The sequence below is a fragment of the Nannobrachium achirus genome (genome assembly GCF_963921795.1).
Source record: "Nannobrachium achirus genome assembly, chromosome: 10".
Lineage (NCBI taxonomy): Eukaryota > Metazoa > Chordata > Actinopteri > Myctophiformes > Myctophidae > Nannobrachium > Nannobrachium achirus.
The window spans coordinates 29,869,496-29,894,916 of NC_137819.1; the positions used below are offsets into that span (position 1 = coordinate 29,869,496).

General features: G+C 41.4%; 1 protein-coding gene across 1 annotated transcript in view; it reads right to left on the reverse strand.

The window, feature by feature from the left end:
* The window catches only part of myo1g (myosin IG), a 56,108-nt gene extending 33,487 nt beyond the window's left edge, over positions 1–22,621 (reverse strand). The window contains exons 1-11 of the mRNA XM_080735803.1: positions 22,551–22,621; positions 19,203–19,296; positions 18,630–18,795; positions 14,501–14,554; positions 12,164–12,253; positions 11,910–12,026; positions 11,193–11,399; positions 10,812–10,957; positions 9,219–9,333; positions 7,672–7,842; positions 6,948–7,018 (exon numbers count right to left, since the gene is read on the reverse strand). Of these exons, the coding sequence (XP_080591929.1) occupies positions 6,948–7,018; positions 7,672–7,842; positions 9,219–9,333; positions 10,812–10,957; positions 11,193–11,399; positions 11,910–12,026; positions 12,164–12,253; positions 14,501–14,554; positions 18,630–18,795; positions 19,203–19,296; positions 22,551–22,590 (1,271 nt within the window). The 5' untranslated portion in view covers positions 22,591–22,621. The remainder of the gene's footprint in view (positions 1–6,947; positions 7,019–7,671; positions 7,843–9,218; positions 9,334–10,811; positions 10,958–11,192; positions 11,400–11,909; positions 12,027–12,163; positions 12,254–14,500; positions 14,555–18,629; positions 18,796–19,202; positions 19,297–22,550) is intronic.
* Between the last annotated feature and the right edge of the window lie 2,800 nt (positions 22,622–25,421).

Below are 25,421 nucleotides of genomic sequence, written 5' to 3' on the forward strand. Positions count from 1 at the left end.
ACATAAAGCCGTATCTGGGTCTCAGAAACAATAACATTTATGGTTACCAAACTTGGCTTGGAAATCTCACACACTATTGGCCAGATGGTTTCTAAATAACGACCTTCGACACCTCCTACCTCATTCCTCTCCACACAGAACAGGTCACAAAATCCGTAAGCAAAGGCTTAGAATAATAGTTACACTACTTTAGTCAATTTACAAAATGATGCCCATGGATATATTCCCCAGAGCTTACTGTACATATTTATTTTAAATGGGTGCGGGGGGCATTGCCTGATGGAGTGAGCTGGACTAAATTCACAGAGACATTCCTTGAAGGCAGGCAGCGCATTGGGCATTTGGAATATTTAGAGAAGCATCAGCAGAACAGTTGTGGCACATGTAGTGAGGTTATGTAAGCCGTCCAAGCCTTTGGGTTGAAGGAGGGTACATGACGTAAGAACATTTTGGAAAGGATGCTCCTGAACGAGTGGTGCCTCAAACCTCTCTTCCATCCAATCTTTCCTTCCCTCTCTCTCCCTTTGTCTTCTTCTCCTTCCCACTCTTGCTCACTCTCTCACACATACAGTAATATACACATTCACCTCTCTTTGAAGGTACAGGCCATACTGTACACACGCCAACACGTGTGCACTCTTTTTATAGAATGCACAGAATCATGCCCAATGTTTTGCAGGCATTAGCATTTCTCTCCCTTCTTTCACACTTACACACACACAATCATTTACAAATGTGCACGCATGACGCATGCATGCACACTCATACGTATACACACACATGTACATACAAACAGCAAGCACCCTCCATGCTCAGAAACGCATTGCGTGCCACGTGTCATCTGCATGGCCCTGTGACTGAGAGTGTCCTCAGCAGTCACATCTGAAGGCCAGGACGACAAGGCTGCGAGGGACAGATGTGCCCCTGGAGCTCAGGAGTGACAACACCACCTGAACCGATTCTGGGGAGGGGGGCTAGCGGGGGAAAGAGAGAGAGAGAGAGAGAAATGGATGGATGTGGAAGAGAGAGCAAACAAGAAGGAGACAGAGGCTAACAATATATCGCGACAAAAGCAAGGAGACAGACCATGAGATGGAAAGAAAGGCACACAAGGAGAGAACAGCACTGTATGGTTTGCAAGACCGGAGAGGGCAGCACAGGACAGACAGGAGAGGAGAGGGCAGGGGCAGGACAGGACAGTGCAGGTAGGATAGGACAGAATGGGACAAGATAGGACAGGACATAACAGACAGGAGAGCTGAGGGAAGGACATACAGGAGAGGACAGGACAGTGCATGGCAGGAGAGGACACGCAAAGATAAAGTCAGAGGCTCCCCACAGGGCGGCAGATGATTTAGAGCACTGTGTATTTCAGTATGAAGGTCACGGGTGGTGCAAGGGTAGTGATGTATTACGCAGGGTGAATGGTAGCTAGCACTGGCAGCCTCCGAAGTAGAAGGCGACAGGTATACACGGTCATTTTCCTGCAGTATATGAAGTGATACAGTGAGGGAATTCAATGCATTGTACTAGTACAGAGGAGCAAAGCACACGGCTGTGCAAAGTGCTATATGTGCAGGTTGAAGCACTGCAGGGATTTAAACTGTATGACAACGAGATCCAGGAGGGAGTCGCAATAAATAAGGATGAAAGGAGAAATGGAGGAGTGCACAAAGTAGGTCAAAGCCGGTGATAGAGGCTGTGTCGAGGATGAAGGAAGGGAGGGAGGGGAAGAGGAGAGAGAGAGAGAGAGAGAGAGAGAGAGAGAGAGAGAGAGAGAGAGAGAGAGAGGGTGGTCAGGGCAACGGTATATTTAGCCTAACTAAGAAGGAGAGAATAGAACAGAATCAGATCTGATGGGACGTGGGGTGGGGTACACTGTCAACATTGAGGTGTGGGGACCTTACAGGGGGCGACAGCTCAGTGAACATGCTGAGCAGAGACTGGGCTGTGGGATAACTGGGGAGACTGCTTGACGTAGACGCTCTGCGACAGGGAAGGCCATCTGTCATACAGCCAATGTTTTTTTTGCCACACCGGTGTATAAGTTCTAATCCAGCGCAAACCAAAGCTTGAGCGAGCAAACATTTAATAACAAAATAAATCTGCTCTCGAGCAGGAACTGCTTCAAAATGGCTTTCAATTTTTTCAACTGCTCCTCACAAAAACATGATATGCACAGAAATGGATGGTATAATATTCAGTATTCAGATTTATGATGAAATCATAGTCGTGATCTGATCTCTGTTATTCACAAAAGGTAATCTCTGCTGAGTGACTTTGTGGTGCAGAAATGTGTATGACAACTTGCTCGGGTTTCAGAAATGAAACCAAAACTACTCTGTTTGATTAAGTTGTGTTCTACATAATGTTAACATGGATTTTCAGATTCAAGGGCCTGCCCCTCAGCCTCACCAAAGCCTACTTCAGTTCTCCCTGATTACTGCTGCCACTACAGGCTTAAGTGACCACGTCTTGCAGTGGAGAAAAGAGTCTCATCAGCTCCCTTCCTCCACCCCCCCCCCCCCCCCCCCCCCCCCCCCGCATTATCTGCACATCTTGCTCCCTTGACATTACAATGTCCTTCCCTGTCTAGATTGAGGACTGTACACAACATGATCAGTATGAATTTTGTGAAAGCCAATCAGTAATGGACAAATGGTTGCACAGTGGGCCTCATCTTGCCACTGTGACCTTGAAATCTGGGCTAATGTATGTATTCCTCACAGTGCAATACAGACAGTGACACTGTGTGTGTGTGTGTGTGTGTGTGTGTGTGTGTGTGTGTGTGTGTGTGTGTGTGTGTGTGTGTGTGTGTGTGTGTGTGTGTGTGTGTGTGTGCGTGTGCGTTGTAATAGAAAAATATTAATATCCAGTCAGGGTGAAGTCAAACATTTATTGAAGATTTCAGCATCAGAGAAACAGCATACACAGCATCAGAGAGCTCTGGCCTCCCGGCCAGAGCTTTGCCCTGTCGGGCAGAAGACTTCCTGAAGTGTCATATGGGACACCTCTTATACACCAAGGTGCTCTCCCTAGATGGAGAGAGAATCTAAACAGCTATACTAAGTACCATACAGTATCCATGTATAGGTTCACTTAGTACAGGTTTTATGCTGACACAGAGTAGGAGTAGAAGTCACAAGTCATGGTTGTCAGCTGTTAGATTGACTGCAGCAGGTTCATCTAAATTAGTACTTTGGCTTGTGAGATCACAAATACTATAAATATTTCTACCACATTCCATCCTTTTTTTTGTGAATGAATAAACTATTCATTTACATACAACAGGATATTTATAGAGTGCCAAATCAATAGACCTTTCAGACAATTACATGTTGATATAGCAATTTAAATAATTAATTAATTCATACTTGTGCATTACTTTTACGTGGATTAAGATCGTCTGGCTACGCAATAATCACTTTACAACTTTTTCATGCTAGAATTTAGTAAATGTGAATCCATATTTGTTTGTACTTTGAAATTCTGTTTTCCAAAATCAAGAGCCCGCATGTCCACTCTCATCTGACTCAGTCATTCCTTGACCCTTAGTCACCATGCAGAGCTGCGACAACTCTTATGTTGGAATATCAGAATGTAGACCATAAAACCAAATATTCTCACATTAGTGGCAAATGCCTTGTTGACTCATATTTTAGATATCAACTTTTAGCTAATATTATTCCTATATAAATTACTCAGCTTAATATCAAACACATAGTTGTTGTAGTCTTCATGGCGTCTCTCCGTTCCTCCCATCTTCATTTGGCTTATGGCATGTGGCGGTTAATGTCTTTGCTTCAGCGATCTCCACTGGGCTGGTGGCGTCCAGTTCAGTGGCTCTCTGACGTGCCAGCATGTGTCACCTTGGCTTGGTCCCCTCCTACTGTGGCAAAAGTCTGTTGGTGTTCGACGTGGTGTCGATTTCGTCACCTCCGCTGTCAATCTGTGTGATTTGGTGGCAGGCTTGCTTTCCTTGTAAATGAACAGCAAGCTTCTCTCTGTCCAAGATGTCATCACAGCCTGCAGTCATCACAAGATTATTGTTAATCTGTGAGGTCTCGACCTTGTAGATCTGCTTGAAAGTCAGTTCTTGTTGAGTTTGCATAGCTTGCAAGTTTCTTCTGTAGTGGTCTCCTCTTTGTTCTCCATGGTGGTGGACCTGCTTTAGGTCTGCTTTCAAAAATCTTCTTTCCAAAAAGTTCCTTCATCCCAGAGTTCTTTTGAGCAAGTATTCATCTATGGTGAAAGATGAAATATTGCTCCTGGCTGGCTCGCCAATTTGTAATAGAAAAATATTAATATCCAGTCAGGGTGAAGTCAAACATTTATTGAAGATTTCAGCATCAGAGAAACAGCATACACAGCATCAGAGAGCTCTGGCCTCCCGGCCAGAGCTTTGCCCTGTCGGGCAGAAGACTTCCTGAAGTGTCATATGGGACACCTCTTATACACCAAGGTGCTCTCCCTAGATGGAGAGAGAATCTAAACAGCTATACTAAGGGGGTCTTTCTACCAGGACGATTGGAAACGCTGCCGGTCTCGTTTTGGATTTATTACCCAAAAAACGTCGCGTTTACACCTTGTTGTTGGTTCGTTTTTCTGTGTTTATACTACAAGTTGACAACGCATGAATTCAAGCAAAATGTGTCATGTTCCCAGCCTACATAGGCCTATACTGTGTATTTACCCTTCAACTATAAAATATAGGCCTATATTGTTTTTAATGAGACATGCTTTGTAATTAGGCTATGCTCCCAAATCCATATTATTATCATCTGTTCGCATATTCAATGAGTCCCGCAAAAGGAGGTTTTTAGCGAGGTGAAGTGAAACACCAACAAAAGTCACCTGGAAGATGAAGTTCGGAACATTTATAGCCTATGGAGCATATTTCTGGACATTATCTACGGGGATGGGCTATATTAAGTGAGTTCTGTCTTCTAGCTGCAACACAGAAGTATAACGCACCATGCGAGGCAACTAACGGAGTAGGCTAGCCTACAGAGGCACATATGGGTATGGTAGTCTACCATACCTTGATTACAAGGGAAAATAATAAAATGTACTTCTTAAAATAAATTCATCATGCCTGTTGCTAAGTATTGGCAACATGACTGTCTTGCATGCGTGCCTTGCACGTGCAAGACCAGACAACAGTCATGTTGCCATACCTTAGCTCTTACTGAACTGACGCACTGCACTGGGATGCGGCGCAATGGAGGATGATGTGCCGTCGCCGTTGCAAAATAAACTAACGGAATAAATTAATGAACTGACGCCATACGCCACTGGCAGTCTGTTATTTCACTGGAAGTCACAATCATAGCCTTCCGTTATGGCTTTAAGTAAATTGCCTAGTTTGGAAGCAACATGCGTGCCTTAAGAGGAGGCTAGACGCACTGGAGAGAAAAAGCGACATGATTTCTTTGACTGGAGGAGAGGGAGCGAGGATATGGAGGAAGTTTTTGTGATGGTCTCTGACTGACTGGACAGTTATGTTTATTCTGTCTGTCTGTCTGTCTGTCTGTCTGTCTGTCTGTCTGTCTGTCTGTCTGTCAGCAAGTCTCAGCATATTACAATAACTCACTCATTACCTGAAGTCCGCTGCGTCTGTGATGTGGCACGGTGCATGAAGAATTAATCCAGTATTTTTTGGTGAGAAGTTGAAAAAGGGGGACGCAAAATAGTCATTAATCATAGCTTTGCTTAGAATGGAATACCATAGCCTAATGGTTTAATTTAACTTTGCGGAGAGGAGAGCTGTTGCAACTCCGACAGGCCAGCTAGGGTACCAGCCCAGGTGCGACGACTTGTGCGTAATTAGACATTTTTAAAAGGCTTTCATATAGACTACTCCTGACATTTTTCAAATGAGGTTTGTGCTAATAGATCACTGGGCTATTTTCTGGGTTTTAATTAGGCCTACAACAACACAAATAATAATAATACATTTTCGGTTAGTCTGACAGACTGACACTTATATGCAGCAGGGGAAGGGGAGCAGAGGAGGGGGTGCTATGACATCATCGCACTCTCCCTCACGGCCGAATTCCGATATTACACCGTTGCGAAACTGATGCGAAACCGCAGAAATGCACTTTCAGAGCCGAATTCGGAAAAGTATCGGTTAGGGTCATGAAACCGCGTCCCCGTGTGTCAAAATGGCCGAATCAATAGTAAAAACTATCGTCTACAAAAAAATCGACCTCATGTAATGACCCCCTAAGTACCATACAGTATCCATGTATAGGTTCACTTAGTACAGGTTTTATGCTGACACAGAGTAGGAGTAGAAGTCACAAGTCATGGTTGTCAGCTGTTAGATTGACTGCAGCAGGTTCATCTAAATTAGTACTTTGGCTTGTGAGATCACAAATACTATAAATATTTCTACCACAGCGTGTGCGTGCGTGTGTGTGTATTGATAGCAATTGTGGAACTCTTGTGAACTTCTGTCACAAAAGTACAACATATCAGTGGTCAGTTCAATCCTTGCAATCTTCTCCATATTAGATTATACTCATAGCCTATTCACTGCCCATACTTTCCAACACAATACATTCCTTGGGTGGCCATTAGGTGTATCGAGGACAATGACTTTCAGCTGTGGCTTCCATGATCATTACTAGACCCATACACAGTTGTTGAATACTTCAAATGGAATAATCACAACTGAGCACAGCATGTGAATTAACATGTTTATATAGAGACTTGGAGTCATTTTCAACCCCCAATACTAACGTTGATGATCATTTCAAACACGTCCACAGCCAATGCCATAAACTGCCCTCTTGAAAATTGGATTATACGACATCTGCTTGTCAGCAAACAGTAACAAAGCAGCATGTCACGTGTTCTGCCATAAACTCTCCTCCAAGCTGAGGCATGATGACATAATGATGGCAAGTCAGCAAAACATAATGTACAAAAAAACAACTCACGTGACATCTCCAGCGTAGTGCCGGACACGGAAATGCCTCTGAAACTCCATGGTTTTGTCAGTGGGGCTGAGCTGGATGGGAATATATGCAGAATTGATAATTGAAAAAAGAACAGCACAAAATAGAATGAATATAGGCTACATGGCTGAGCTACTGTTGGAGTTCATTGTGAAGGAAAAGAGATGACAGAGGCTGTTCTTGGTCTGACCTTGCTGTAATGTTGATTTCGTCAACTAAAACTATGACGAAAAATGTTCGTCGACGAAAACTGATTAAAACTAAATACTGTAGCTATGATGACTAAAACTAAGCCTGAATATATTGACAATTTCATCAACAAATAAAAACTAGACTAAAATGTTAGAGAGGGACTAGAGGAGAAGAGATCCAGTAGAACTAAAAGACGCGTTGTGAGCTTGTAGATCGGATATTTTCAGCATGCAACCAAGTTTAAAATCAGGCATTACGACGCCATCAAGGCCCGCCAGAATACGTTTTTTGTCAACAAAATCAATTCTAGATTTAGTCGACTAAAATCTTAAGATATTTATTTGACTAAAACTAGACTAAAATATGACTAAACGTAATGGCATTTCATTCAAAAGACTATGAATAAAACTAAATCAAAAGTTGCTGTCAAAATCAACACTGCTACAGGAGTTCATTGGGGAAGGAGAAGGGGATGTGACGGAAGAGAGACGACAGAGGCTGCTCTTGCGCTGACCTTGCGGGAGGTGTAATGGGGGTGCTGTGCCAGTTTGTCGTTCATGCTCTCCAGACAGACGGTGTCTGTAACGTTGCCGACGCCGAGGCAAGCCTCGTCCAGGATGGAGATGATGCCTTTGTGTGGCTGCTCCACAAGATCCACAATGATCTGGTTGTTGAAGTAGTCGATCTGGACACACACAGTCAAAAACATTAAAGGAGCCTATTTTAAACAACATCTTTATATAATTGGTCCTCACTATTGTTCAATAGGATGCTCGGGTGGCGCAGTGGTAAAGTGCCTGCCCACTAACACGGAGGTTGTGGGTTCAAATCCACGTGGTGCATCTGGCTTTGTCGGGTATCTACAGTGTAAACAATAGGACCGTGTTTGTGGGATGTAAGCCAGGCAGTGAGGATGATATTTGTCATTGTACGTCAGTGGTTCTCAACCTTTTCAGGCCGCGACCCCCAAAATAATCATATTTCAACTGGGGAGCATGACTAGCACTAAGAGTTGAAGCATTACATTTTGTATAACACAGTTATATTGTGAAAATAGCCGAACTGTGAGCATGTAAATCGGCTATTTTCACAATTTCTGCCTCTAATATTTGACAATTTGGCCAATGTTTAATTTGTCATTTTAGAGGTATTAAAAAGTCCTTAAATTGTCACTTTAGAAATGTGCAGATACCCTCTATACACTTAAACTTAACTTTATGTTGGTTTGTTTACTGTTGAGTGAGAAAACAATGTTGCACATTAAGTTAATCATATAGTGACCCCCCAAAATAATGTGGGGACCACTGTTGTACGTATTCCTACGGGCTGGGTAGGAAGGAATAGGACGAAAGCTCTATGTCCTCTCGGTGGGGGCTCCTCACTGGCCGGTGAGTCAGTAGGATACAACAGCAGTGACAACACGTGTGTGGGGAAGAAATAATAGGCACAGCGACTACATTGGAGAGAAAAAAAGTAAAAAGCACAAAAAAGTCCCTCTTCGTCTCATTTGTGGGTGACAGTTCAGAAACACGCCTACCAATGATATCATCAATTGGGATTGCAAACTAATAGGAACTACAACCTTTCTTTTCCTGAAAACTGTGTGCTGAAATAGAAGCCATTGATTGTTCTTTCATTAATAAAAATGCTACGGTGATGCCACTGGTAAGCAGGTTTCTGAACTGTCCACAGTGCACTTCTGAAACAAAGAGTGAGTAGACTGAAATGGTGCCATCTTGAGCATAATGAGCGTTACTGAGAACCAATTATAGGAAGATAGGTTTCAAATGGTATGCTTGGGAATGGGCTGCTTTCTATCCCATTGTTTAATGAGGAAATTGATACCAGTTGCACTGTGCTTGATTATTTACATACATGTTTTGCATGCATGTGATTGGGATTATACTGTACTTTATGTGTCTCTAATATGTCTGACTGTGTTTAAGTCTGTATGTGTGTGTGTGTGTGTGTGTGTGTGTGTGTGTGTGTGTGTGTGTGTGTGTGTGTGTGTGTGTGTGTGCGTGTACGTGTGCGTGCGTGCGTGCGTGCGTGTGTACCCACATGTTGCCAGGTGATGCCCTCTCTCTGGTATTCACTCTGCTCCTGACAGAGGATCAGCTCTATGAAGAGCTGCTGGAGCTTCTCATTACAGTAGTTGATGCAGAACTGTTCGAAACTGGCAGACAACACGGGAACAAAGCCATTAGCGAGCAACATCATCCCGTTCTCTTTATACATAACTAACTAATACATAAATGCTGCAGAGACACTCATCCGTGCCTTCGTCACATCCAGACTTGACTACAGCAATATTCTTTACGGTGCCACCTCCAAAGTAGTGAAAAAACTACAATATGTGCAAAACTCTGCAGCCCGCCCTCCTCACCAAAACCCGATCAGGAGACCAAATCACCCCAGTTCCCCTCCTCGACCTCCATTGGCTCCCAGTAAAATACAGAATTGATTTCAAAATACTGATCACCACCTACAGTACAAGGCCCTCAACAACCAGGCTCCTTGCTATCTCTCTGACCTTGTCAAACCTCATGTTCCCTCCCGCCCCCTCAGGTCTGGCAATGCCAACCTCCTGGAATTCACCCATAAAGCAAAAAAACGCACCTGGGGTGACAGGCCAACCTCTGGAACCCACTCCCACCTCACATAAAAGCTGCCCCCACCCTTGCCGTGTTCAAAGCCTCCCTCAAAACCCCACACTTTTAATCTGTTCTGTGTCCCTGCTCATTTTCTTCTTAACTTTTAGCCTTTTAAATTGTTCTCTTAATAAAGTTGTTTTTATTTTATTTTTATTTAGTATAGTTTTGTAAAGAGACTTTGGCTACATTGAAAAGCGCTATATAAATCTGATGTATTATTATTATTATTATAATAAAAGAGTAAACAGAAACGTGTTAAACAAATCAACATGTTTGATATTCTTTTAAGTGGCCACCATTTGTATTGATGACAGCTTTGCAAAGTATTTAAATAATTTAAATTTGTGACATTCTGTTTTGATGTTAGGGTTGACACAGCCCTATTTGGTAAAAGACTAAACTAAATTAACAAAACAAAGAGGAATGACAGTCTATCATTGCAAATGAAGGTCAGTCAATTTGGAAAATTTCAATAACTTTTAAAGTTTCTTCTTCGTGTGGTCGCAAAACCCATCAAGCACTATGGAGAAAGTGTCTCTTGTGAGTATTACCATAGGTAAGGAAGACCCAGAGTTACCTCTGCTGCCAGTTTATTTGAGTTACTAGCTACAGAAATTGCCAATTAATAACTGGACCTCAGATTACAGCGCAAATAAATGCGTTCAGATTCCAAGTAACAGACACGTCTCAACATCAACTGTTCAGATGCACGTATACTGTATCAAGCCTTGAGGAAGAGAGGAAAAGACTTGCTTGGGCCAAAAAACACAAACAATGAACAATGTTGATGATTAGATAGACATCTGGGTCACAAATATTGAAAATATATAATTCTAGCTATTCTGAACTTGACCCAGTTGCATGTCCTTAGTGTCCTAAAATGGCACGGACCAAAGCCAACAGTAGCCTACTCTACTCTGGGTCCAAGGACTGGAACTGAGAACGACTGATAGATGTTACATACTGTACATCCATTTAGGTGAAATTATGAGGGACCAACCTGTTGTTATCAAAGATCTCAAAGCCATAGATATCCAGGACCCCGATGACAGTGTTTTTCCCATCAAGCAGTGGGTTGTAGTCTTTAACTTCAATAACACTGTTGATACGACCCACAATCCAGGCAAAAAGTCTCTCGTAGAGAGCCTGCAGTGCCGAAAGAAAGGGGGGAGGGAGGGGATATTAAGTGAAAGTGACAAGAGAGAAAATTAGATACAAGCAAAGTGTGGGAGAATTGTGGTGTTAACACGGTTTATCTCAGGCAGGGAGCTTAATTTAAAAACAATCAATTCACCAGCTAACAGGTTCGGTAAACAAGCTGTGTATTAGCCATAGGTTGTGATGTGAAATAACATGATCTTATCTGATGAGAGAATAACACCTTGGCAAAAGCATCCCTCCCAGAGCAGGCCTCCTGTTGCGTGTGTCCCTTCTCTATAATCTCGCCACCCCCGGTGGCCACAGTGCGGTACAGCAGGCTCTTACTGACAGTATCTGGCTCTGTGGTGGTCAGCTCAGCGATGTGGGTCAAAGCCTCTAGCCCCACCACCTGGACACTCTCACCATCACACTCAAACTGAATATTACCCTGAAAAAGTAGAAGCATCATTAGACACAAGATCACTAATTATACACTTTTACTAACCAAATCATTATAGGCTTTTAAGCCGTGACATCATTTTGTAGGCAGAGGAGAACTCTGCCCCCAGAGCATTTTCTGTCCCTCGCTATTTCAACAGATCCGAGACAAAAATAACGACTAAAGTATAATTCTAACACTTTCCTTTCAACAACAAAGAGAAGAAAAATGTGTAAATAGTAAAAATAGTAAAAAGATTCACGGAAACTGGGGGCAGAAATTCTCCTCTGCCTACAAAATGATGTCATACTTGACAGCCCCATACTGTGACAGTGTGTCATATCATTTGTAATAATTTAATCACTGAAACATTAATTTGCATTTGTTTTGTTGTTTTAATGGTTTTCAAACCACATGAATCCTAGGCCTATGGGCATGCAACATTAGGTAAACATTCCTTGAAAATAGCAGAAACCAAATACACAGAGATAGACTTTAATCAACAGCGCTATAACTTACCAGAAGAAGAATGGTGGCCAGGATCTTGTAGATGGAATCAATCTCTGCTTCTGAGAAACCGATCACCTTCAGAGCGCTCATCACCGCTTTGTGACTGGAGCGATCATTGCTGGATGTCTACAGGACAGAGAGGTGTTTGAACACATGGGTTGAAGGGAATCATTCGATGAAGAGGCAAATATATAATCCCAAAGGATAAAAGATGAATATTATTGACGTAAAAGGTACATTTAGGCTATAAATCACAGACTTACAGTGGTGTCAGCTCCCTCTTTGGTATAAACATAAACAGCAGGGTCATTCTGTAGGTGAAAGGACTCCAGCATTTCGCCTCCACGCAACAACTGTCAAAACACAAAAGTTTGCAATGAGAATAACTACATCTCATATGGTCAAAATTGACTTAGTAAACTGTAACTACGGCATATAACATTTCTGTTGTCCCACTTATGTCAGTTTCTCTTCAAATGAGAAGGACAGCACTGTCAGGTCCATTGTCTTGTATTTACATAGTCAGTAAAGCCTTCTTCCTCATTTTCTCTCTACTCCATATCTCTTTACATGAGATATGCGTGTAGCTGTTTACAGGTTGACTTGAGGCAGATCGCCCCCCGCCCCGCCTCGATGGTCTCAACATTCACTGGCAGGAGAACGATTTCGCCAGTCTATTTTCGTCAAAGATAGATAGAAATATACTGGCGAATATTAGAGACCATATAACCCTAGCGCAATAGACAACATGCACAAATGCGCTCTGTATAATGTGAAATATAGACTAGCCTACTCTGTAGCGAATATCAGTCAGAGTAGAGCCTAGCCCTAAGACAATCTAGCACAATAGACATCATGCACAAATGCGCTCTGTAGCCTAATTGCATAAAAAAAATCAAACCTCGGTTCGAAGTGGAGCGGTGAATCTGAGCAGCTATACCCTGTGTGTGTGTGTGTGTGTGTGTGTGTGTGTGTGTGTGTGTGTGTGTGTGTACTGTGTGTGTGTGTGTGTGTGTGTGTGTGTGTGTGTGTGTGTGTGTGTGTGTGTGTGTGTGTGTGTGTGTGTACTGTGTGTGTGTGTGTGTGTGTGTGTGTGTGTGTGTGTGTGTGTGTGTGTGTGTGTGTGTATTTTTGATTCTATGTGTTCTATATCTATGTTTTTGATTCTATATGTTCTATATCTATGTTTTTGATTCTGTTCTATGTTTTTGATTCTATGTGTTCTAGATCTATGTTTTTGATTCTATGTGTTCTAGATCTATGTTTTTGATTCTATGTGTTCTAGATCTATGTTTTTGATTCTATATGGTGTTTTTGATTCTATATGTTCTAGATCTATGTTTTTGATTCTATATGTTCTAGATCTATGTTTTTGATTCTGTGTTCTAGATCTATGTTTTTGATTCTATGTGTTCTAGATCTATGTTTTTGATTATATATGTTCTATATCTATGTTTTTGATTCTGTGTTCTAGATCTATGTTTTTGATTCTATATGGTGTTTTGATTCTATATGGTCTAGATCTATGTTTTTGATTATATGTGTTCTAGATCTATGTTTTTGATTCTATATGTTCTATATCTATGTTTTTGATTCTGTGTTCTAGATCTATGTTTTTGATTCTATGTGTTCTAGATCTATGTTTTTGATTCTATATGGTGTTTTTGATTCTATATGTTCTAGATCTATGTTTTTGATTCTATATGTTCTAGATCTATGTTTTTGATTCTGTGTTCTAGATCTATGTTTTTGATTCTATGTGTTCTAGATCTATGTTTTTGATTCTATGTGTTCTAGATCTATGTTTTTGATTCTATGTGTTCTAGATCTATGTTTTTGATTCTATATGTTCTAGATCTGTTTTTGAATGTGTGTTCTAGGTCTATGTTTTTACATTCTGTGTTCTAGATCTATGTTTGTGATTCTATATGTTCTAGATCTATGTTTTTGATTCTATGTGTTCTAGATCTATGTTTTTGATTCTGTTCTAGATCTATGTTTTTGATTCTATGTGTTCTAGATCTATGTTTTTGATTCTATGTGTTCTAGATCTATGTTTTTGATTCTGTGTTCTAGGTGCGTGTGTGTGCGTGTGTGCGTGTGTGTGTGTGTGTGTGTGTGTTGTGTGCGCGTGTGAGTGAGTGTTGAGTGTGCCTGGCCTGCACAAAACAGCGCCCCTCCTTTAACTAGTGTGTTGTGTGTGGCCACTCAAGGTATTGCCAGGCTACGGACACGGCCAGCCAGCCAGCCACCCAGCCACATACCCACGGACATACCTGTCTATTGGGAGCGCTTTCACCGCTCCAAAAAGCAAAATTGCGCTAGGGTTTTATTGTCTCTAATATTCGCCAGTCGATTTCTATCTATCTTTGAAGAAATTAGACTTGAATTGGCGAAATCGTTCTCCTGCCAGCGAGTGTTGAGACAGAGAGAGAAACGGGGAGGCGGGGTGGGGGGCGATCTGCCCAAGTCAACCTATTTTCTCACAATGCTTGTGAGAAAATAGCTGATAGCAAATGTTCTCCCAGAATGGAAATACTGAGGTTCAAGCAGTTATTAACACAAGAAAGCGTTTGATCATGTTTAAACTTAGTGTTTACCTGATAGAATGAATGGAAGTTCCTCTCCCCATCTTGCTGGTGGATCACCCTAGACTAGCAAGGGAAAACAGATCATTATTATTGTGAGCAATAAACCATAATTGACCATTGGAATGAAAGTGAGGCATATTGTTTTTGGAGACAATCTTGTCAGAACCTGTGCTTTTGTACAGCTAATTCAAGAAAGTTCAGGTAACTGGGCCTCAAGAACCCAGTTGTTAAAACATTAACCCATGGCATTTTAGGGCCCCTGTTAGTTGAGGCCCTTGCAGTCTTCCCAACTTTTCAGGCCTATATATTAACTACCCATGACGGTCTTATACATTGATTGATTGATTGATTGAAACCTTTATTTATTCTCGAAAAGAGCATTGAGGTTCACCCTCATTTGCAATGCTGACGAGATTACAATACAAAAATCAACAATTAAGACATACAAATACACAACGACAACAAAAAATAAAATAAAACATCATAAGGAAATAGTAGGTTAAAAACAATTGCATACTGAGGTAGGGAGATTTAAAAGCATGTTATTAAATTGACCATACGATATTGGAGCATTAATTTTTAGCATGCATTGTAGATTGTTCCATGAAACAGGAGCATCAACACAAAAAGCTGTTTTCCCTAGTTCTGACTGAACAGGTGGAACCTTAAGTGAAAGCCAGTCACTTGAGCGAGTCCGGTAAGTTATTGTTTTCCAGTCAAGTAGTAAAGTGATATAAGGTGGTAACTTCCCATCAATAGCTTTAAAAATAAACTGGTGCCAGTGCCTTGTTCTTCTCTCAGCAAGGGATGGCCAGCCTACTCTCTCATAGAGGGTACAGTGATGGGTATAGTAGCCTTCACCAGTGATAAATCTAAGTGCTGAATGGTATACTGTGTCAAGGGGTAAAAGGGTAGTAGGGGCAGCATTTCTATAGATAACATCCCCATAATCTAATACTGACATAAAGACAGCTTCCACAACCCTTTTCCTGCAGATCATTGGGAAGTTTACTTTATTTCTATATAGAAATCCAATTTTCTGTCTTAGTTTGGTTGAAAGTTCTGAAATGTGATGATTAAATGTAAGTTTATCATCTAGCCAAATACCCAGATATTTATATTCTGCAACTCTATCAATGGAGGATCTACTTAGAGTATCAATATGAAGACAGTCGGTATTTATATTTTTGGCTCTTGAAAATAGCATAAATTTTGTCTTGCTTGAGTTTAGAACTAGTTTAAGTGAAATGAGAGCATCTTGCAGGGCGTTAAAAGCATTTTGTAATTTTTCCATTGCTACTTCAACCGAATTGGCTATACAGTAAATAACAGTATCATCTGCATATAAATGGGATTTACAATCTTTTAATTTGGATACTATATTATTTATATAAATAGTAAAAAGGACTGGACCCAAGACTGAACCTTGGGGCACACCTTTAGTGACTTGCAAAAATTCAGATTGGGAATCCCCTCCTCTAACACATTGGCGCCTCCCTGTCAAGTAATCACTAAACCAACGATGGGCATTAATATCGAGGCCAATATTTTTCAATTTCTCCATAAGAAGTCCATGATCCACAGTGTCGAATGCCTTAGAAAGGTCAACAAATATAGCAGCACAGTGCTGTTTATTATCTAATGCTGTGGCAATATCATTTTTCACTAAGGTGACTGCTGAAATAGTGCTGTGATTTGGTCTGAAGCCTGATTGTTGTGGGCTTAAAATAGAGAATTTTGGTACATAGCAACTTACAACATGCAAAATCAAACAGTCTAGTCAAACAATTGACCACTGTAAATATAGTGCTACAAAGCAACTAGAATAGCAGGTAGACAAAAGAATAATCGCATTATCCTGGAAAAGTCTGGGCAAACCAAGTATTTCTCAATGGTTCAGAGAATTGTCTCTTTGTCTGTTGTCTGCCTCTGGAAAAAGATCACATATATTCTGAAGGACAAACAAGAGGTGGTGTTTCAGGAGATAAGGGAACGTTTCATTCAATATATTAAAGACTGTAACTTAACTTAATGTCAGAACAGGGTGGTGGGGGGGGGGGGGGGGGGGGGAGAAGTGCTGTTGTTGTTGTTGTTGTTTTTTCTTTGTGTGGTTTTGTATTTTGTCATGTCATTGTTTCCTTTGTTTTTGTCTTTTGTATAAAGAATTTCAACATTTGTTACAAATGTAACAAATGTTGAAATATCTGTGAAAAAAGAAAATCTAATAAATATATTGTTAAAAAAAACAGACAAGTTCAGTCAGGAAACTCTTTGCAGTTGCACGCGGTCAACCATGGTTTGGCCTCAGATTCATGTTTCTATTCTCAACCAATCTGATTCACACTTCACTATGAGAGTGTTCAATTTCATTTATTTGTTGCTGGTGCCTTTCAAGGAATTTCTGCTCACCATCCACCACCGCTGCTTGTACAGTACTATGGCTAGCAGATCCTTTCATCTCCAAACCAAATAAATGTAAATGTAAATGTATCAGACTATAGTACTTGTGCCGACTTTATTCCATCTTCCATCTCCTCCTAAGTAAACTTATTTTTACCGCACTCGGCACTACTCCTCCCTCCTTTGTGCCACGCACTCGGGCCATATGCCAAATCGACCAGCTTCATCGGGACACGCATGCGTTGAATATTATAGTTTAATTTAATTTTCTCCATTGACTTTAATTTTAAAAAATTAACTTTTTCCAAATATGGAGATGGCTGACATCATAGATGTCTGACATCATAAACCACATGAGACTGACACAGTATGTCCATGTATGGGCTTTCCAAGACATGGGCATCATATAATGATGACATCAGGGATCTCCATATATGGGCATAAAAGGGACAAGGACTGACACAGAGATCTCCATATACTGTATGGCAATTAATGTATTAGTGAATACATTTTCCCCATTGACTTGAATGGGGAAAATTCAAATGGTAAGGCGAAATTAATTATAAATTGCATCACGGCAACCACACTTACAATTTCCTTGCATCTTTCTAGTTTTATATGTTTGCGTTGGCTATTAAAACACAGCAGATATGCAGGCTCACAGAGCGTCACTTCATGCTGTGCTGCGAGCTTGTACATCTGCTATTTTGGAAAACGTTTGACAAAACTTGACTGAACTAGCTGGTTTAGAATGCATTTTGTATAATCGGCCTCAGGTGGGTTAAAATGTTGCACTACCTCTAAACAGACATGGCCTCACATGACCCTGTGTTCTTTGGCGCCCCCCAAGGAGGGTCCATATACGCCAGGATGGGAAACAATGGTCTATCTATGTGACACCAGTGGGCCCGTTGTCCGGATTTAAAATGAAGCAAACACATAACTAAAAGTTCCTATGATTGGCCACTAGTTGCGCTGTTCTGGTACCAGAAGCAACATGTTCTCCATAGGATTCCATGGAGAAAAAAGCTGACAAACAGCCTAAAAAACATGCACATCCAAAGCCATATAGGCTGGGTGCTGGACTAAAAGTAATCAACAATACAAAAGAAAAAAGTCCGCACACCAAATTTGCAGTTCCCAATATAGAGCTTTACTGTGGTAACGTTTCGAGCTGTATGCTCTTCCTCAGACCACCTGAGGAAGAGCATACAGCTCGAAACGTTACCACAGTAAAGCTCTATATTGGGAACTGCAAATTTGGTGTGCGGACTTTTTTCTTTTGTATTCTCCATAGGATTCCATTAATTTCCCCCAAACTTTTACATTTGATTTTCTTAACTTCATAAACATTGTCATAAATACTTTATGGTTCCTGTCGCTAGTTTAAAGCCTTGTTTCAATCACCATGATATGCGTTTTGTGAAAATATGGTCAAATTTATTTTATAATTGATGTTAAAGCAGGGCATGCTGTAGGAGGGGCTTATGATCATAGGCTTGTGATGATTCTTCTTTGTGTGCTTTATTTTCAGCAGGCTCAACACATTTACCCAAGTATCCCTGTGGTTGCACGTGACCGTTGGCAGCCAATAGCATTTAATGGTACTCATTAAAACAATGGTGGCGTCACCCATACAAGGGCAAAAAAAGCTTCATTTTCGCAGCATAGAAACCAATGGGTTCCCACCGTCCATATTTTTTGTCTATGTGTGACACCCACCCCCCTGAGCCCTCACCTTCTCCAGCAGGTAGTTGTTGATGTGTCCACCAGTGGGGTCACCGTTGAAGTTGAAGTTGATGTCCATGTACTTGCCGAAGCGGCTGGAGTTGTCATTTCTGTTCGTCTTGGCATTCCCAAACGCCTCCAGCACACAGTTGGACTTCAGCAGCACGTTCTTCACACTGATTTATGACAGCGCGGTGACCGTGATGGAAAGATGTGGGCCACGTCCACAGGGGGAGCGAAAGATAGAGCATGGTGAAATGATGGATGGTAATGTCAAAGCCTCCAACAAACTCTCATCAAACAGTCCAATGATTGATGCGATGTGAATTGAACTCGAGAATAGAAAATGTCAGCATTTAATATCTTTTGAGGCTGTTGTTGCACAGGTTCAGTGAATTTCTCAAGGACACTTTGAGGTGTGGCTGGCTGGGAGGGGCCGGGATTGAACCGGGGAACCCTCGGATTCCCAGGTGGCCGTTCTAACTCATTAGCCGCTGGCACCCATTGAGTCATAGACAAACTGAACTTGTCTTATCTCTCGCCACCCAAACATCATAGCTTCCTAATCCTCAGCATTACTTACCTCTCTACCTCTGCCCTCTGGTTGGGGTTGGTGATGGCTGCTATGTACTGCATGATGTACTTGCTGGCCTCTGTCTTTCCTGCTCCACTCTCACCTTGAACAAATCAACACAGATAGGCATGGTAAATAATGGCAATGGTAAAACACACAACGATAGTCTCAATCTCCTATTCATAACACATTGAAAACGTACTGCTAATACACAATAATGCGGTGGCTCTACTTACTTAACTTTGAGGAATGTATATAATTCACTTTTTCACAAGTTTTTTCATGCTACTGTACATTTCACTTTTTTTATATTATTATTACATTAGGTACTTGTTTCCATGGCATTCATATACATTTCCCAGAGTTGGACAAAGTCGTTCTGTCTACCCCTAACTATATAGGTTAACCTCTCCAGCCCAATAGAGTTCATGAGTTCCCGATGCTACAATTCACTTAATTGTATTTTTGTTGATTCCAAGATAGTGTAAGCAACAATTGTTATCATTTTCCAGGGAGTCCTCCTGAGACACAGAAAATCTATTAAAGAAACAGTACAGAAACAAAGATACAAAGTCTCAAATTCATAACAGTCAAGAGCAAATGACTTTAGAACAGTTTATCCCTTAGGTCTTGCCCTTCTATCAACACCTTTAAATCCCATCTAAGACACACCCTTTTTCCTTGGCACATACTTTACATCTGCTTAAGATTTACTTCATGTTTGTCATGCATTGTGCACTGCATTTTTGCTCATTTCCTTGAATGCATTTCTTTTTATTGCATTTAACAACAATCAAGTGCTACAGTATGACAGTATAATTACTTTGCAATGAGTTAATTAATTGGAGTAAGTATAATAAACACTGTCTGAAAGAGCCATGAAAATGAGGAGTCATATCTCTATCTCAAGTAGATATTTGGGTGGAGGCAAACATTCACAGAGTGTCACGTGAGAACCCAAACGTAGGACAGCCAGGCAAGGTAGAGTTCAAAACCCTACGGTGGGTGCCTTTCTGTCTTTTTAAGACATCTTCTGAGATTACAATGTCGTGAGCCTGCACCACCACAAGGACCTGGTGTGCGTAGCATTCCAGTGCACAGAGTTCAAAACCCATCATTTAATACGGAAGACAGGTGAACAAGAACACCTCAGACAAACTAAAACTTGTGACATAACTACAAAGACTGACTGGGGAACAAGACTTATATACACATGAGGGGTGATTACAAATGAGATACAACTGGTGCAAACAAACAGAACCAAGAAAACTAGACCAGAGAAACTAGACCAGGGAACAACATAAGTAGAAATACAAGATCTAGGGCGCCCGCTGGCCTACTGGTCCAGGCGCATACCACTTAGGACTTTTTAAACCAGATATGCAGGATGGGGTTAAAGTAGGCTCTACTATACCTCCAGCCTGCATATTTGGTTTGATATGTTCTCATTGTAGGCCAAGAGTAAAGCTTGATTTACTGTATGATTTGGCAACAAAGTGTTGCCATGATGAATTGTAGCATCCCGAGTGCTAGCTCTGGTCCATAACGTTATGGACCAGAGCTACCCGAGTCTAACGCTATGGACCAGAGCTACCCGAGTCTAACGCTATGGACCAGAGCTACCCGAGTCTAACGCTATGGACCAGAGCTACCCGAGTCTAGCGCTATGGACCAGAGCTACCCGAGTCTAACGCTATGGACCAGAGCTACCCGAGTCTAACGCTATGGACCAGAGCTACCCGAGTCTAACGCTATGGACCAGAGCTACCCGAGTCTAACTCTATGGACCAGAGCTCCCCGAGTCTAACGCTATGGACCAGAGCTACCCGAGTCTAACGCTATGGACCAGAGCTACCCGAGTCTAACTCTATGGACCAGAGCTCCCCGAGTCTAACGCTATGGACCAGAGCTACCCGAGTCTAACGCTATGGACCAGAGCTACCCGAGTCTAACGCTATGGACCAGAGCTACCCGAGTGCCAATGTGGCTGAGAAGGTCTTCCCAGCATGCCTCTGGGTGTACACACACTTAATGTTTTATTATGGTACTGTAGCAGGTGTGCTTGTTATTAGAGTTAGACTGTTTTGAAAGTTTCAATACATTTATAGACCATTAGATTAGGCTTCTGATTATAACTATATATTAACCACTTATTGACTGGAGGAGTCCCCTAGGGGTCTATCCTAGGCCATCTCCTTTTTCTGCACCAGATTTCTTCACCAAAAATAGCCAATCTACAAGCTAACAACAATGCTTTGCAATGTGTTGTGAGCTTGAAGATCTGCTGTTTTATGAATCTCCATGCCAGAACAGGGACGCTAGGGCTCATGTGGTTAACTAACAACGCCATGCAGACTGGCTCCATCATTAAAAGCTGAAATGCCGTTGGATGCTTAAATTGCAGGCAAGACGCTCCTAAACATCTGACAAGAATGACATAAAAAAAAACATATTTTCACTCCCAAGTCATAGAGTCAAGGATTTTTGATCCCCTCCCTTTTTCTTTTGAGAGTTCAGTCAGACGCTTTCATCAGAATTAAACATTTATTGCAATGCTATTGCAAGCGTTACACTGAATCTGAAATCAGCCCCTGAGTTATTGCATGAACATAAAATGTAACCCTTCAAGGGCATAAGTTAAGATATACAGACGTAACATCCTACAATCCACAGAATCAAACATTTAACATCGTGAAGAAATAACGCCACATGGAGGAGGTCGGGGAGGTGGAGGGAGTTTGATCACTGACAGGCTGCAAGGATGGTTCTGTAAGCAAATTCTGAGCATGTATGTACAGTAGTATGAAGAGTGAACAGTGTTCTGCTTTAATAGACTAGAATGAACAATTAGGATTGAGACATGTGTGTTAGCGCGGTAGCGAATGAGAATGAAGGGAGATTGAGTGGGGCTGAATGTGGAGAAGTGACTGTCTGACTGCTGTATGCCAAAGGGTCATCTGGCCAGTGATGTACAGTATATTGGACCAGTTACCCATATATGGAGACCCCTAGTACCCATAGATATTCACAGATACAGTATGGGCTTAATATCAGGGATCTCCTTATCTCCATGTATGGGCATAAAAGGGATTTGGTTCCCCTGACATCACAGTGATGTACTTTGGCTAATAAAAAATAGCAGATATAGAAGCTCATAGCGCGGCACTCTGTGCGAAAATGTGTGCAAATCTTTCAATATATAATTCTTTTAAATCGAACATTTTTAACTCAAACTTTGCTTCTGGGGGATCCCTGGAACAAAATATTGTCAGATGGGGGTTCGCGGATTCAGAAGACATTTTGAGGTATTTTTCAGATCTTAATGGGTTAAAACAAAAGAGAATGACTGAGACTTACCTGAAATTACAATGCAGGTGTCTTTGGCTCGTCTCTTCATGGCCTTGTAAGCGGCATCAGCAACTGCGTAGAGGTGTGGTGGGTTCTCATACAGCTCCCGTCCACGGTACGCATCGATGGCATTTCGTCCATAGATTTCCAGGTCTCTGTATGGGTTGACCGAGACCACCACTTCTCCAATGAAGGTGTAGATACGGCCTTTCTCAAACCTGACCAAAGATTAAAAAAATATATATATATTTTACACAGGCAAGCATGTAAAATGGACTAATTCAGGGGCCTTCAACGTTTTTAGACCAAGGACCCCTTAGCTGAGAGAAGCAGGGACCCCCACAACCTTTTCATAGATTCCATAGTTTCATCGTTTGACAGCACAATCATCAGTGTATTTTGGTTCATGTCAATTTGTGTTTTCAGATATGGACTAATTAGTGGCCAAGGCCACGAAGTGGCAATGCCTTGGCCACTCATTGTTATTGGACTTCATCACTATTATTATTATTATTCCGCCACTTTTTCTCTAGCGGCTAGACCGTGCAGTCGCTTTTTATGAAACTCGGCAGTATGGCAGAGGACTATGCCAAACGGCTAAAACGCGAAGCTCGCAACAATCGGCCAAAGGGTGGCGCTGTAGGAAGCCTTTGAAAAATGCCAACTTTGAACTGGTGTAGCTCATGCCCTGTTTCAGGTACAGCAATGAAACCTGTATACACTTATGCGTCTCCTCATGCCGAACAACTTTTACGCTCTGACTTTTGACCTCTGACCTTTACTTCTCCCACAATTTTGAATTATATGAAAAACAGTCAAAATCTATCTCCTCCTGGGATTTTCGCGTAACGTGCGCGAAACTTTTTTTTACATGAACTTTGGACCAATGCGGTCATCGCACAGCGGCCGGATTTCTTTTAAAGCGAAACATTATTTTTGTAATAATTCACTCAATGTTGCAGTTTTATGCAAATTATTCTTCTGCCTCTAAATCATACATGCAAAGTGACACGTTCATGGCATTTGGCAAATATGTCGAGGGTTAGTCCAAATATCACTGAAAGCAATCTTACTCCAATTGGCCAAAGGGGGGCGCTATACGAAGCGTTTGAAAACTCAAACTTTAAAGGGGCATAAGTCATGCCTCGTTTCGTTTGAAGACATGCAACTTGCTTACACGCGTGCCTTGACTCAAGCTGAAGACATCTGTGTCTTTGTTAAGTAAGCTCCGCCCTTAGATTTTCCGCCATTTGGAGCAGTTTGTAAAACACTTAAACCCGCTTTTATTCCGGAACTTTCGCGTCACGTGCACGGAACTTTTTTTACATGAACTTTGGACCAATATCTAAAGATCTGTCAGATCGGATTTTTTAAAAATGTAAACATGCTTTTTTAATAATTCAATGAATATTGCAAGTTTTATGCAAATTATTCTTCTGCCTCTAAAACATACATGCAAAGTAAAATTTTCATGATGAACTACTGTAGAGGGTTAGTCCAAATATCACTGAAACCAATCTTACCCCAATTGGCCAAAGGGGGGCGCTATATCATTTTGAAAGAAGGCGTCAAGTACATTACATGAAACTTTTTCTTTTTTCCTTTTCTTTTTTTTCAAAAATGACAGGTCCATTAAGTGTGACTGCCGTAGTGTAGTGGTCAGTGCCTGTGCCTGGTACACGGATGGTTGTCGGTTCAAACCCCACATCGGGTTGAGTTGATGTTAACATCCTGGATGCCCATGGCATGTGCATATGTCAAACTCTTTAATGTTGACACGTCTGATCTAACTCCAGATCACGTTCATGTTTAAAATGAGCCCCACAACTACTGTAGATTTACATGAAACTTTTTATTGAGCCCCACAACTACTGTAGATTTACATGAAACTTTTTCTTTTTTCTTTTCTTTTTTTAGAAAAATGACAGGTCCATTATGTGTGACTGCCGTAGTGTAGTGGTCAGTGCCTGTGCCTGGTACACGGATGGTTGTCAGTTCAAACCCCACATCGGGTTGAGTTGATGTTAACATCCTGGATGCCCATGGCATGTGCATATGTCAAACTCTTTAATGTTGACACGTCTCATCTAACTCCAGATCACGTTCATGTTTAAAATGAGCCCCACAACTACTGTAGATTTACATGAAACCTTTTCTTTTTTCTTTTCTTTTTTTAGAAAAATGGCAGGTCCATTATGTGTGACTGCCGTAGTGTAGTGGTCAGTGTAGTGGTCAGTGCCTGTGCCTGGTATACGGATGGTTGTCAGTTCAAACTCCACGTCGGGTTGAGTTGATGTTAACATCCTGGATGCCCATGGCATGTGCATATGTCAAACTCTTTAATGTTGACACGTCTGATCTAACTCCAGATCACGATCTAACTCCAGATCACGTTCATGTTTAAAATGAGCCCTTCTCTATCGTCCGTTTTTTTTCTGTTCTGAGTAAAAGAAAATATGATCACTCGAAAATGTCAGAAATACTCTGATTACATTTACTCAGATTGATTTCACCCCAAGCCTCCAAAATATAAAAAAGAAATCAATAAAATCAAGGCACTCAGCCTACATAGACTTTCTTTTTTAAACAAACATGGTTAACAGATACTGTGGCTGCCTAGTGTAGTGGTCAGGGCATATGCCTTTCATGCAGAAGGTCGTTGGATCGAATCTCGCCTGGGGTTTATAAAAGCATAAAACCATGACATTTGGTAGGCTTTACAGTTTGGTTCCTTGAACAATGTCTGATATGGAGCCTTCCTAAAAATGTCCCCCAACCCCCCTTGATGCGTATTTGAATATCCGCCATTACTAAATAATGTATAATGCATCATAAATCCTGAAACAAGCATTATAATACAAACTGTCATGTCTACACCTA